The 16,039-nt window shown below is 35.4% G+C and overlaps 1 protein-coding gene across 5 annotated transcripts in view; it reads left to right on the top strand.

Moving 5' to 3' along the window:
• PPHLN1 (periphilin 1) overlaps nt 1-16,039 on the top strand; it is a 101,351-nt gene that overhangs the window by 31,953 nt on the left and 53,359 nt on the right. For all 5 annotated transcript variants that reach the window (XM_063115499.1, XM_063115498.1, XM_063115497.1 and 2 more), the window contains one exon: nt 9,622-9,833. In XM_063115499.1, the coding sequence (XP_062971569.1) occupies nt 9,622-9,833 (212 nt within the window). The remainder of the gene's footprint in view (nt 1-9,621; nt 9,834-16,039) is intronic.

Below are 16,039 nucleotides of genomic sequence, written 5' to 3'. Positions count from 1 at the left end.
CTCTCCTTGCCAATTGAGAACATACAATGGATTATTGTTAATTATAGATGTCTAACACTACTGTAGACCACTAAAACTTAATTTGTCTTATCTAGCTGTGATTTTGTATCCATTAGAAATCCTCTTCCTGTCTCCCCTCTCCTCCCCAGCCTCTAGTAACCACAATAGAATCCCTTTTTTTATTCTTGCATTTATTTTGAATATTTTGAGTGTTCGTAACTTGGAAAATTAGGTGGTTTTTACTTAGAGTAACAGAATTTCAGAGCAGTAATGATAGCTATACTTGTAACCTGAGTACAGTCAAGCATCAGTGAGCTAAGCTATTACTAAAGATTGCTTTTCTTCTCTCAGGTGTACCATATAGCTGCTTAATTTCTAGGGAGAATATTATCTTCCATATTTCTTATTTGGTTGCAAGGGAGGGAGATAGTGAAATGGGGGAAGGTGGCATTGAGTAGTAGAAGATCAATTACCTTTTTAAAATTTAAAATAAGAAACTTGAGCATATTGATATGTCAGGAAAAATAGTTATGTAAGTTGTTTCTAATAGTTATTTAATATTTGCAAAATACTTGGTCTTCCACTTGAATAGGAACTATAAATGAAAAAGTAGCTTAAAAACTAATTTCTCATTAAAACAAACATGAGTTTTTAAAGTTTTCATTATAAAAATAGTCTAGTCTAATCATGTTATAGAAATAATTTGAAAAGAAAGGAAAAAATTCTTCATGAGTTTACTAGAGATGCGTTTGCTCATTATTATTATTCTGGCATTATTGATTTTCTGGTGAATTGTGTACTTTAAAAACTCTCATCAGTTATTGAGCCAAAGAATTAGAAGAAAATCTAGGAAAGGGTTTTGTTTAGGTATAAGGTTAAGATATAAGGTTGCTTAGTTTGCCCTGACCATGTAATTAAAAAATAATCTTAAGACTTCGAATTTACATTTTTACCTAAATTAATTATAAATTGTGTTTATATAGTGGAGGATAAAACTTTGCACTCAACTGTTTCATAAAACTAATATCATGTGCACTTGTACCTTCTATGTAGTATTTACAGAGTGCCCACCACTATTCATTAGTAGCTGAATGCATACCTCTGTTAGAGACAGAAAGAAAATTAAACAGTGATGAGCATTAAGACAGCATCTCATTTATGTATTTATAGAATGTTTTGATAATCGCTACTTTTTTTCTCCTCAAACATAAAAACTCTCATGGTTGACATTTGAAACCTAGTGTAAACTACACTCAATAGTTATGTTTTATGGCAATAAAGGGAGAGGAATAAAAAGTATTCTGCAGCATTTCGTGGAATTAGATTGAGCCTAGAAAAAGCCAGATGTGTACAGCCACAGATGTATAGATGTGTACAGAGAGAGTGAAAAGAAACTTGTTAATGAAAATAAGAATGGCATATGATAGAAAAGTATGATATTTGCAATCTGATCTAATACTTTCTCTGTGTGGACCTGGAAGTTTAACCGTGTTTTATGAGTATTATTTTTTTTAGGACAGTTAAATCCCTACCAGTTTCTAGCCCAACCCAAAGTGTATATTATTCATGATGAAACTTAAGTATCTGTTTACTCTTGTTTTCACTACTGGATGGGATAATTTGCCTATTTGATAGAGAAAACATTTTAACTTTAGTATCTTAAATATTTAGTGAGATGACTTTTTTTTGTTTTCTGTTGAATTAGCTCGTATCCTTGGTTTTTTATTGGTGTGTTCATCTTATACTTAAAGGTTTTGTCAGATTCATTAAATTATTAAATGTTAATGTTTAAGACTTTGCTATTGATATTGGAATTTTCTCTTTTAAGTTGCAATTTGCTTTAATTCTAATTTTCAGCCTAGAAGCCTTTTTTGTGTATAATGTATACTTGGTATTTTGATGCGAAACGGCTTTTTCCTATGAGCTTATGAATATTTAGTGGGTTTTTTTTCTTTGTAGTTTTCTTAGGAGGTCTTTTCCTTCTATCTCTTTCTTCCAAACATTTGGCTTTTTAACCTACCTGAATTTCTTCTGATATGTGTTTATAAGAAGGGAATCAAGCCCTGTTCTCCCCAAATTGTCTCTGATTTATATAAAATATTTTAAAACTTGAGGGTCCATGTATTGGAGGAAGGTTAAAAATGATATAACTGATGACAAAAAACTAAAACCTAAAACTAGTAGATGAATTAGTTGTTGAATCTGTATCTGCCTGCAGGAAATGCTCTGAGATGTGCCATTATAAATATATGTGTTTAATTTCTATAAAACTTAGTGTTTCCTAAAGTTATTTACTCATAGAATCCCTTTTTGAGTTTTGCAGTGGGATGGAAAATACTATTATCTTGTGGATTAGTGTTCCGTGGAACATATTTTGAGAAAGCCTTTTTTATTATAAAGTGAAGTCTCTGATAGAAAAGGAAATATGGACCTGCCAAATATTTCTATTATTATTTAATTAATTTTGCTTTCCAACATACAATTAAACTTTTAAAGCACAAAAATCTTAAGATTGTAGTGAGAGGCAGGGTGAAAAAAACCAATACCTTTCTTGATATTCTGTGATAAATATGTAGCTGTAGGTAATCTCTTTATTCTTTAATAAATTGTGCTTGAGAACTTTAAGGAAGTACAAAATTGTTTAGATCGGGGGTTGGCAAATTACAACCCATGGCCAGCTGTCTGTTTTTGTAAATAACATTTTATTGGAACACAGCAGTGCCCATTTGTTGACATATTATCTATGGCTTCTATTGTGTATCAGTGGAATGTTGACATGATGGAGACCATATAGTCCCAACGCCTAAAATATTTATTTGGCTCTTTACAAGAAAATGTTTGCTGACCTCTAGTTTAGTGAGCTGCCTTTCTGCCTACTTTTCACTTAATATATGCTTCATCTGCATAAAGAACTCCTTAACTGAAGTTCTTGACGTTGAAATGTTTGCAGTTCATTCTCTGTAAAGCAAATTCCCTGGGTAATCAAGCTGAAGTCTTTTTCTAGAGGCTTTATTATTGTGACTTAGTTTTAAACTCTTACAGATATGTGAGATTATGTAGTCTTGCTTTTCTGAATGACGTAGAGCTGTCATTCGAAATGACATAGAGCTGTCAGTCAGTTGTAGTGGCATACTTAGCTATTTCTTGCAGCAAACTTTTTACTGGTTTAATGGAAATTATACTGGGGTAATACAGTCAATAGAAATAGCTAACTAACATCTGTTCAGCACTGTGTGCTAGGCTATGTTCTAAATGCTTTACATATATTATTTTGTTTACTCCTCACAACAACCCTGTGAAGTAGGTATTATTTTTATCCCAACTTTATAGATGAGGAAATTAAGGCATAGGAAGGTTAAGTAACGTGCTCAAGGTCATAACGTTCTTGAAAGTCATAAAGTTCTAAAGGAACAGAACAAGATTGAAAGCTAGGCAGACTGATGATAGTAATTCAACTATTTTATAGAATTCTTTAAATTATACTCAGATGATCTAAAAATAATATAAAGTTAAAATCATATTGGCATCCTTAAATGTAGTTGTCAGTAGTTACTTTGGAAAGGTCTTTTAGTATTCAGGAAGCTGATTCACAGAGGGCCTTAAAATGCCCTAACCCCCTTTTCCTTCCTTTACTAAGTGATGCTTCTGTTAAGCTCTATACATGAGACTAGTATTACATTTGAAACTTTGATGCTTTATAATTCCATAAACTCCAAGAAGCCATCTGACTCATTATGTCCTTCCCACCAACATGTGAGGCCTTCACAGAGAGCAGTTAGTGATGATTATAGACATAAATCAGATCTGTTCACCTCCTCACTCAAATTCTTTAGAGACCTTCCTGTCATACTCCTGCTCCATGATCTGGCCTATGTTTGCTTCTCTGATCTCATACTCTTCTGCCTTCCTCCTTAGTCTGTTCTAGCCACACTAGCCTTAAACACACATCTTATTTTTGCAAGAGTCTATACATTGCTTTTCTCTTCTGCCTGATAAGTTCTTTACCAAATTCTTTGTTGGGTTCTGTCCCTTCTGTCACATTTCTGTTCAGATATCACCTCCTCAGAGAGGTCTTCCTGACTATCCTATCTATAATAACCTCTTTCACATCTACCTTTCCTTATAATATTTGTCACTTTAAAATGTTTTACTTATATGCTATCTTCCCTACTAGAATATGTAAGTTTCATGCGGTGGCAAGGGCTTGGTCTTTCAGTGTCTTTTGGAATCCTTATTCACAGTACTCAAAATAGAGTGTCTATACAGTCATCCTTTGGTATCCTCAGGAGATTGGTTCTAGGACCTCTAACCTATACCAAAATCCATAGGTTCTCAAGTCCTGCAGTCAGCCCATGGAAAAGTATGTGTGTATAGAAAAAGTCAGCCCTCCATGTATGTAGATTCCACATCCTGTGAATACCGTATTTTCCATGTGTGTATAAGTGAACTTGTGCAGTTCAAACCCATGTTGTTCAAGGGTCAACTGTATTTTCTATCTTCTTTCCATCACTTTTCTATAACTGGCACCTGATTTCCCAGGGAGGAAACCACTTTTCTCCCAATTCACTTGCTTCCTAATTCCTTAATTCTTGAGATGAATTCTCAGCATATTTCTTGCTCCTTATTATTCTTTCCAAGTCACTGTTCCAAAGTGTCATTTTGAGCTTTCCTATTCCATTTATACCATCCTGCCCTCATCTCACTTATACCATCCTGTCCTCATCTTTGTACTCAGGGATAAATTTCCAGTACCTCTTTCCTTCTTTCTGAATGATTATACTTTCTGGCTCACTGTCTTCTCTATCCCATCTCTCTGTCCTGATTTGATGATACAGTTCTTTCTGGCATTTTTCAAATCTATCTGTAGCTACCCACTGGCATGGTCAGACCCTAGAATTATCACTGTGAATTGTTTTGCGTGTATCATGAGCTCTAAATTTCTGCTTTCTGACTTTTGGAAAATTCACAGCTCTTACGTGTTAGTGAGATTCTCTAATTCAGTCCATCTCAAAGCTTTGTGTACATAAGAATCACCTGGAGAGCCTTGTTAAAATCCAGAATCCAGAATCCTAATGCCCTTGAATTTGCATTTCTATTACCTTCCCAAGTAATTCTGACACAGAGCTATGGACCTGCATGTTGAGGAGCACTGCTCAGTTTAATACTTTCCCCAAAAGGACCAATTCCAAAACGTCTCACTCTACCTCAAGCCTCTATTCACATTCTTTCTTTCTTTTCTTCCTATTGGTGACTTCTATACTTATTTTACTGAGATACCTTATATTTTCTCTCCTTGAAATGAAAATTTTTCTTTCTACCCTTTTCATATTTTCTTCTTTCCTACAAGGCCATTCTCTTTTTAGTCCTTTTGTCTCATTTTCTCCTGTTGACCTTTGGTTTCTTCTTTATCAGTTAACATTTTCGTGTCTCATATTATCAGTTTCTCCTTCTACAGTAAATCAGACTTTTCCCTCAACCTCCAGATATGGTCAGATAAACCCCTTCCCTCAAAATACTGTTCCAGTTCCTTCCTTCCTTCTGTCAATCTTTTTCAGGAAGAAAAGTAATAGCCTAACTCCTTCAGTAGATAGATCTTAATTTCTTGCAATCTATTTTGGTTTCCAAAGTTTTACCGGACACCTAGACTGATAGGTAACATGACTCCTAGGTTTTAAATATGTTAGGTCTCTTCCAGACTCTGTAGTGTTTGATAGTAATTATCCTTTCCCTTTAAAATTTTTCTACCTTTCCTTTTTAGTCATTGCTTTTTTAAGGTATCACTGTTCTTACTACTTCTGTTCTTGTTCACATAATACACTTTAATCCCTCTCTGCTTTTTCTTGAAGCTTGGAATGCTTTTCCCACCATCTAAATCTGTGCTGTGCTATATGGGAGCCACTAGCTGCATATGCCTTTTAAGCATTTGAAATATGACCAATTCTAACTGAGAGTATAAAATACACACTGGATTTTTAAGATTGAGTATGAAAAAGAGAATGCAGAATATCTCAGAATTTTTTTATGTTGGCTGCATGTTGGTAATTCTTCGGATATATTGGGTTAAGTAAAAAAAAATTGTTAAAATTAATATTACCTGTTTCTCTTTACTTTTAATGTGGCTACTACATCTGTGGCTCAATGATATCTCTATTAGACAATATCGATCTAAATCTCATCTTTCCTTTAAGACCCCAATCGGTTTTCTGTCTACTAATACACATTTCCCTTGTGAATTACAGTACTATCCTTCTTGAACATTTACTGCTAAGCTTTTTCAGAGGCAGGGTAATTCTGCATAGTACTTTTCATATAGTGGGCACCAGACACACACACACACACACACACCCGCCCCCCCCCACCCGCCCACACACCCACCCCACCCACCACACACACACAGCAGATGCACGCACATACACACACACACACACACCCGCCCACACACCCACCCCACCCACCACACACACACACATATACTCCATCCACCACCACCCTCTGAAAAAATTACTTGGCTAATATTATCACTTTGTCAAAGAGGATACTTGTAATAATTGATGACTATTGTGATGTTTTTGCTTAAGTTGGTGGGCAGTAGGAAGGGGTCTATGTGAAGGGGAGGAGAGACATTACTCTGAGCTATTAAAATCTGACATGTACTTATCCAGCCACCTCAGGCTACTCTGATAGTTCCAGTGCTTTGTTTGTACTGCCATCTGGTGTCAGAATTAGGAAACCGTAGTTCAGCATTTCATCTTTTCTTTTTTTTAATTTTTAATTTTTTAATTTTTATTGAATCAAATCAAAGTTGATTGTACAAATTTTGGGGGTTCAACATTGAGATATGTTGATCAAATCAATATTACTAGCATATATATTGTTACAAATTGTAATTATTATTTATGCCCCTTGTCCAGTCCCTCCCCATCCTCCTCTCCCTCCCCCGCTCATCTTTCTTTTCAATGGATCTTTCCACTGAATGTGGGCCTGCTCTTCTCCATCACCTAAGTAAGTTGTCAATACAAGCTCATTTAATTTCAATGTAGGAAAGCTTTATTCTTCTTAGAATACTCCTTCTTTGGCTTCTCTTCTGTTCTTTCTTATGTTTCTCTGCCTGTTCTCTCATTCTTTCACAGCCCATTTCTCTTTATGTTGTGGGGTTTTTTAGCCCTATGTTCTGGTGCTTCTGCTCTTTCTATCCTGTTTTCATCCATACTTATGGCTTTAAGTACTACCTGTATGCAGACTGATTTATACTGATAGCTAAAAATTTCTGAGCTTGAGATCTGTATGTCTAGTTGCTAACCTAGATGTTGCATAAGCATCTCAAACTTAACATGCTCCTGTCCAAATATGTATCTCCCACCCCCATCCCCATTTCTCAAATCTATTTTTCTCATTTCATTAATCTGTCATGCCAGAATTCTTGGAATCAGCTTGGGGTCCCCTGTCTTTCACACTCATTAGTCAAACGTTTACTACATCCAATTGAGTCTAAAAGATGTGTTCCTGTGCACAAAAAACTTGTGACCCCTCCCCTGCTCCTGCCCCATCTGAGCTACCACTGTCTTTTGCCTGGACTGATTGAGCTTCTACTTAGTCTACATTCATTCTTGACTACATTCACATGTTATATGTATGTTTGTTTATGTCAGCCTCTCCTGTGAGCCTGAGAGTTCTCTGATGCAGAGTCTGCATGCATTTGGTTTACCACTGGGTCCCCAGTACCCGGTACAGTTCCTAAAACCTGTTTGTTTAATAAGTACATAGCCACTCGCTAATCAGTGATGTTGGTATGACCTCTATAGTTTCAGTGATTAAACTTGAATATATTAGAGTTCTTTATTACTTTATTTCAGTATTAGTGTTCGGTACGAGTTAATTTATCATAAATGAATTTTAGCTATTTTCTACTTTTTCCTACGGAAACTTAGTTATGTCTCTGGGAGAATATATTTTGGGTGTTAATCAGCTTGTGTTCACATGAGCTTTAGGACAACAACATGCTCATACACTGGGGACTGCCAATCAATATGTGAAAATTCTTTTCTGAGCATTTGAAATTCCATGCCATTGATTTGTCTCTTAGCATTCTTCTGTCTGAAATTTGATGTTCTTTAATTTTAATATGGAAATACATTTGTTAAGTCATTAATTAAAACCTGTTTGACTCTAAGTGTTCTTTAAATAGGGGTGCATGTATTGGAAGTTTGATTTTTGGTTTCTTCTTTATCAATTAACATTTTCGTGTCTTGGATTATCAGTTTCTCCTACAGTAAATCACTCTTTTCCCTCAACCTCCATGTATTTGTCTGTTTTGTGTTGCTATAACACAATACCTGAAACTGGGTAATTTATGAAGAACAGAGGTTTATTTGACTTACAATTCTGGGACAGCTGCATCTAGCATGGGCCTCAGGCTGCTTCTCCTCATGGCAGAAAGCGGCAGGCAGCCAGAGGGTACAAACAGATCACATGGCAAGAGGAAGCAAGAGAGAGGAGGTGCCAGAGTCTTTTAAGCAACCAGCTCTTGCGGGAGCTAATAGAGTGAGAACTCACTCAGGACCCCCAACCCCCAGAGAGAGCGTTAATCTATTCATGAAGGATCCGCTCCCATGACTCAAACAGCTCCCAGCCGTGCCATGTTAGGGATCAGATTTCCATATGAGTTTTGGTGGGGACATCACATCCAAACTCTTATCACTCCAGATATGGTCAGATAAGCCCCTTCCCTCAAAATATTAATTCATTCAGTAATTTTGATTTGCTTTGACATTTTAAAGACGGTTTTGCTTTATAAAGTTTTACTTGCTGCTTTGACTTGATGATACTGCTCAGTAAAGACGTTTAATTTATCAAAATAGAATTATAAAAGATTTATAAAAAGCTGGTGTTTAGAGATGGGCAACAATCTCTATACTAAGGATACAAATTCAGAGAGCAAGATTTCAATAGGTATATACCAGGGTTACTCAGCCTTGGCATTATTAACATTTTGGACTGGAGAGAGAGAGAGAGAGAGAGAGAGAGAGAGAGAGAGTGTGTGTGTGTGTGTGTGTGTGTGTGTGTGTGTGTGTTGGGGGGGTGTCCTGGGCATTGTAGGATTTTAGCAGCATCTCTGCCCCCCTCCCCAATTATGACAACCAAAAAAGCATCTAGACATTGCCAAGTTGTCCCCCAGGGGGCAAAATTGCACACTGGTTGAAAATCAGTTGTATATGCTATACTTAGAAAGGGATAATAGGCCATGAAATGTCTCACTTGGGAAATCTTTGACATTCCTGGGTGTTTTTGAGAGTGTTGTAGCTGTGTGGTATATTGTTAACGGCAAAGAGAAATAGAGACTATATGGCTTTATGTTTGTCACATTTTAGAATTTGTGCTTGCTTGGAGTAAAGTGACTTTTGCACTTAACTACCTAGTTCTACTTCAAACTGAAAAAGTGGTGCATTCTAAATCTTATTTCACTGATACTGTTTCATTTTAACTGACTTCAGCAGTTAGGTAGTGGTTGAAAAAGAGAACCAAGATTATAGCGTGTAAAGGGTATCTTGTAATCAGAGCTTTTGCCATTTGTGTTTGTATATATAGGGTACCTCGTATAATTATTTTGTTTTTTCTCCAAAGGGATATGAGAGATGGCTTTAGAAGAAAAGGTTTCTACTCTTCCCATTATGTGAGAGACCGGTCTCCTCACAAAAGAGATACTCCTTTTTTCCGAGATTCACCTGTAGGCCGAAAAGATTCACCACACAGCAGATCTGGCTCCAGTGTCAGTAGTAGAAGCTACTCTCCAGAAAGAAGCAAAACATACTCTTTCCATCAATCTCAACATAGAAGTATGTATTTTTAAGACTTTTCCTTTTTCTTTCCTAATCTCTACTGATGAGAATGTAGTGAGTCAGTTTGCCTTAAAGTGTTCTAAGAGATACTTTTTTAAAGTTTTTATTTTGGAAAAATTAAACTTACAGAAAAGTTGAAAGAATAGTTTAATGAACAGCATAAACACAGTTTTTCAAGGTATTCAAAATTACAGTGTGTGTGATATTTCACCTTTAAATTCTTCAGCATGTAAAAGAGGTCTTTGTAATCATGTCTGAAAGTCATACACTCCCATATTTTCTGGTAGTTCCTGTGCGAGTCCAACCTGTTTGATCTTCTATCATTAAGTGATATCCGTATATATCTGACAGTCGATTTTTCATTAAAAATATCAGTGGAATATATAAATATACAGTATATAGCCTTGTACAATTTAGAGCTGAAATCCAGCTTAGGTTCATTCTTTTCCAACTTGCTTTTTTTTTTTTTTTTTGTAATTTTGAGTGCCTAGACATACATGGCATTCTGTGAATCATAGCATGTCATTCTGGCTAAGTTGCTTAGTATGTGTTGGAATAAATAATTGAAGCAACCACTTTTCTAGATAAAGCATTCTTATACCAGCTTTCTAGACTCTTAGACTCTACAAGCTGCAGTGGAACTCATTTACAAAACACTTCCTTATGCCTTCTATGTGCAAGGTATTGTGTTAGATACAAAGATGTCCCTGTCACTAAGGAACTTGAATATATATATATGGATATATATTTTCCACCAGCTAATAACTTTATCAATATGTTAATATATATAAAACATAACTTTGGTACAAAAATTGATATGTTAGAAATGAGTTAATGTGACACGAGCATGTCAAGGTGAGAGAGATTAGTCCTTACTCTGGGGATGAAAGAACATGTCATGGAGGAAATGACATTTGGGCTCATTCTTATTTCAGATTTCTACAAGTGAAGAATTGCCTTCTAAGTAGAAGGAATTATAAGTGAGGATACAGAAATCAGAGAAGTTCATGATATTTCCTTTTCTTTCCTTTTTAACTTCCTTCTCATTAACTGTCTGTTTCAATTAGTATGTGTTTTAATTTAACAGCCTCTGACTCCTGCATGAGAGCGATGAAAGACCACTTGGACTCATGACATTGTTTTCCCTTGTTGTTGCTGGATTCTTGTGTTTAGCAAACATTTGTCAGTTGTCTATTATTTTCAGGACTAGGTAGAGTGGGGCTTCCAAAAAACACATTTTTGGATACAGGTGTATGAATGATCATGTGGAGATAAAAAACAAACATAGCCACTGACATGCCTTATTCCTTAAAATGTGCTCATGACAGTTCCAGGTAACTGGAAATTTTACTGTGGAATTTAGTGTTAACAGGTGTCAGGTGTTTCCTATTTTGCATTTATCTGCCCCCCTCCCCATTCTCATCACCAAAAAGAAAGCCTTCAAGAAGATAAATAACCTCTAAGCTCTAATAAATGTGCATGGACATATTCAAAATTAGCCAGACACCTTCTAAGAATTTTTTTGGATGTGTATGACTTAAATCCAAATTCAATAATGATTTAATTAAGAGGAAGAAAGTATCTTTGAAAACTGATTATGAAGCCTTATTAACAAAACATGAGTATAATGAAAGCTTGAGATTCTTACATGACAACATAGTGAATAGTGAATAAATAGTGAAGCTATTAAAAGTTGTTATTGATGAATTAGCCTTATTTTTCTATTTCTCCATCTGCTTTCAGTCTTTTAGTCAGTGGCCAAAACTCTCAAATATTGAGGTGAAATGTGGGTGAACCACCATGTAATGCTCCTATCTTAGGTTCTACAGTATACTTTCCTCATCCTTTGAGGTCTGAAAACTTTAATATCTGGGGTGAGGAAAAGATGACAAAGAAAGTTTGGAGACTAAAATATGGGTAAATTAAATGAAATGGAGCATATGACTTTGTTAATGCCTGAATGTTTATTTTCTTTAGTTGTTTAGCTTTGAAGGTAAAGTTTTTTAATCAAGAAAAAAAGTTTGGGGCCGAGCCTGTGGCGCACTTGGTAGAGTGCTGCGCTGGGAGCGCGGCGACGCTCCCGCCGCGGGTTCGGATCCCATATAGGAATGGCCAGTGCGCTCACTGGCTGAGTGCTGGTCACGAAAAAGACCAAAAAAAAAAAAAAAAAAAAAAAGAAAAAAAGTTTGTTCTGGGAAAACTCTTTTCAGGTTACTTTGGTTGAGTCCTTAACTACTTGGGCTGTACCATGAAGACGTTTTCTGTTTTCCTTTCATGTTTTGAGAGTAGTTATAATAAAATGGTCTTGTAAAAAGTTAAAGATCATCCTCTAAAAAGTTAATGGAAAGCTGGCTGGTTGGCTCATTTGGTTAGAGCATGGTTTTGATAACACCAGGATCAAGGGTTTGGATCCCCATTCTGGTCAGCCGCCCAAAAAAACGAGGGGAAAAAAGTTAATGGAGAAGTCTTGTTTTAAACAATACATGGAGTGGGGGACCGAGGGCTTCAGCTACACCCCCCTGACATCTGCACCCAGCCCAGAAAGGACCAAGCCACCGCTGGAAGACCCCTGGTCTACCCTGCAGGAATGAGGGGGGTGCCACAGGCCTCAACCATGCCCTGGCTCTCTCCTCCTTCTCCCACCCTATTTCCTTCCCCCACTCCCACCCAACTGCTCTGCAACATCTCAGAATGTAAAAAATAATGTTAATAAATAAATCAATTTAGAAATAAAACAAAAAACAATAAATGGAAAAAGTAATTATTTTGCATATTTGTGATACCAGTTTTTGCTTTAAATCTAAATTTCACAAATATTGATGGCACCTTTTCTTCAGAAGAGGACTGAGGAACCACTTAAGCTGGGTGAATAAGCAATGTATTAAAATTTAGTTTTCTAAGGTAAACTGATATTTTGACAAAGGTTTTAAGTGTTTTTATAAATATAAATAACAGTTACTTTATAATTGTTCTGTTAAAGTAACAATTTTCTTATTCATAATGCACTCATTTTTCTAATTCTTTAGCTTTTAACTTTTTGCATTTTATTTATACTTTTCAGAGTAATTTTACCTCTTTTAATGATCACGAGTGGTTTGGCCATGGTAACTCTTTGATTAATTAATCTCTCTCATGATCATTTTTCCTTTTTTAAATTTTTTTAGTTAAAAAATTTTTTTTGCACAACTTTCTTATATTCTTAATTATAAGCCACAGAGTAATTTTACTGCTTTTTAAACTGAACTTCTTATTTCCCATTTTCTGCATGTCTGCCCCCACCGGCCTCCCCTTTTAATTAAATTTCTTCTATTTAGCCTTTTGGGTTAATCCTATGGAACTTTGTACTGCTTCAGACTAATTGTCCTTCTAAATCAAACTGGTTTCCATCATGTATTTCACTTATGAGAATTTTCTGACTATAACTTGGCTAGGCTGATCTTGACATTGCTGTAAATGCAATATTATTTTTAGTTCCTTTTTGATGTTCATATTCACATGCTAACAGTGCAGGTTGTCCTGGTTAATCTCATTTTCTTTCTCATTATGATACTTTTAAAATTACTATTGTTTTGTTGTATGCAAGGGGTCTTCAAAAAGTTATTGGATTTATATTATCTTTTTGTTCTAGTTTTCCATGAACTTTCTGAAGTACTCTCATATACTTTTGTTATATGTAAGATTGTTTCGGTATTTAGATATATACCTGTACATTTTACTTGAAGTTTATTTTTATTATAATTACTCTAACTCAATATCTCCATGTTTGTCAACTCCCTCTCCACTATTTCCTTTTTTCTCCCCCCTTTGAAATGAATTCCATTGTTTTCCTATCTTACACTTTTGTTATTTACCCTTTTTTTTTTAGGATGATAGCATTAAAAGTGAGATCACTAAGTTCAGTCTCCCACATCCATTCTTTGTTAAAGTACTTCTTATCATAAGTTTACTATATCATAGTCCAGGCCTTTCACCTTTGTATGGCTAATTCTTTATAAAAGAGTTAAAATCTTTTCCTGTAACATCTATGTAATACTAGTTATTTATCTTAGAGCCGTATACGTGTGTGTGTGTGTATAAAGATTATTTCTTCCTTTTATGTTGTAACCTTTGATGTATTAGAGGAGTACAAATCATATCCTTCATGATTTTTTTTCTGGGCTTAAATATATTTGGTTCCTTTTGCTTCCATTTATTTGACATGGTTTCCAGACCTTTTGCTTTCTTAATTTTCTTTACGTTCCTTCTAAGTCGTGATTCCAGAAATGAACTTTTATTTTGGCAACCACATTTCATTACTCTTATTGAGATCGTAGGCAAATTTTATCTAATTAATTTTGGCTTATTATTCTGATCTATATAGATGTTAAAATCTCATTTAGTGATCTCATATATTAGCATTTGATGTGTTTTGTATTAATCATTAATAATTATGTTGAGGGGGCCGACCCTGTGGCGCACTCGGGAGAGTGTGGCGCTGGGAGCGCGGCAGTGCTCCCGCCGCGGGTTCGGATCCTATATAGGGATGGCCGGTTCGCTCGCTGGCTGAGCGCGGTGCGGCCGGTCACAAAAAGACAAAAAAAAAAAAAAAAAAAAAAAAAAAATTATGTTGAGTAGCATAAAGTCAATTACAGAAAACTCTAGAGATCTTTCTGTTAACCTCACATTTTTATGAGCATTTTTTATTGTTATTCAAATAATTGTGGTCCCCCAACTTTACTATTATCTTGTCCTCATTTTCACTTGAGGATCTCATGGAGGACCTTGTCAGGTGCTTTCTTGAAACTCTTAAGTTACAAAGCATTTCCTCTGTCAAAACAGTGACATAAAAATTGCCTTGCTTTGTTTTTGTAAATTAATTGTGGCTCCTAGGGATGATTATGTAAGTATGTACAAACTACCTCTTTGTTAATTCATTCTAAACATTTTCCAGGGGTTAATGTCAAACTTATACCAATAATGCTCATATATTAATTAGGCTGTGTGACATTTTGGTTAAAATTTAAAAATATCATCACTCTGGAAGATTTACCAGTTTATTGTTTTTGTTGGCCTGTTTCTGTTTTTCTATAGCTCTGACTTTGGGCCTAGCCTCCCCTTGTTTTCTTGATATCAGCAGCCATTATTAAGAATAGAAGGTATTTTAAAATGGGAAGACTATTACTCATCGGCATTTTATTCTTTTAAAAAATATATCTTCTAAAATAACTTGAAAGTGTACAAGAATTAAAAATACTATTTTGAGACACATATTTGGAAGATAGAGTCAATTTCAACTTCAGTGTAATGGGAAAAGACACTTGTCTTAAGACCTGTTGGCTGTGAATGAATTTTTAAATCCACATGAGTTTTTGGGTTATAGCTGGAATTCTAATAAAATTTTGAAGTTTAATTCTGCCTTTAGGAAGAAGGCTTTTTCTGTGCAGGTATGAAATAGTAATGGGAATATGGAAATAAGGCTTTACCATCAGATCATGTGGCAGTAAGAAGGGGGGATAAAATTCTCTTAGCAGCTAAATATCATAGTGTTTCTTGGTTTGAAAGCTTCTGTATTTTTGTTTAATGCTCATGTAATCTTTTGTTTTACAAAAATATATGGAACATATATGGTTTACCAAGCAAGACAGATCCAGTCTCTGCCCTCAGTTTATGATCTAGTGAGGGACACAAACAAACAAATAGGAATAAACATTTTAGGTGGTATCTAAAGACTGAGTACAATTTGTTGTGGGATTGCCAGTGGAGAAGGATTATTGAAATGAGCTGTACCATGTGGAGTCCCTGAAGTATGATTTAATATTTTCCTGAAAGGTCTTGGGCTATTTACTGATCCAGGCTATTAATGTGCTGTTGAATTATATTCTGTAATATATTCTTCTTGTTTGAGAATTCATTGTTTTCTTACCAGAGAGCTTTGGTTACGAGTTTCCTAGGTGAATCCCAGGAGTACAGCTGTAGCTTTTCTGGCATCTTAACGATCAAGGTTCTAAAACAGTAATCAATTAATGCCATATGCGTAGGCATTTTGTAGCACTCCTGTTTTAGAACTTAGTGTGGTCTGTTAGTGGCAAACATTCATCATCATGTGTACAGATGTAATGTTTTATTTGTATGTTTAAAATGATCCCATGTGATTTTAGCTGCTGTATTAAGGGAGGGCTTTACTCAGAAATGCACTTGCACGTATTCGTAGTCAATAGGTCTTT

This window comes from Cynocephalus volans, chromosome 12, assembly GCF_027409185.1.
Source record: "Cynocephalus volans isolate mCynVol1 chromosome 12, mCynVol1.pri, whole genome shotgun sequence".
Classification (NCBI taxonomy): domain Eukaryota; kingdom Metazoa; phylum Chordata; class Mammalia; order Dermoptera; family Cynocephalidae; genus Cynocephalus; species Cynocephalus volans.
This window is presented reverse-complemented; position numbering and strand designations above follow the sequence as displayed.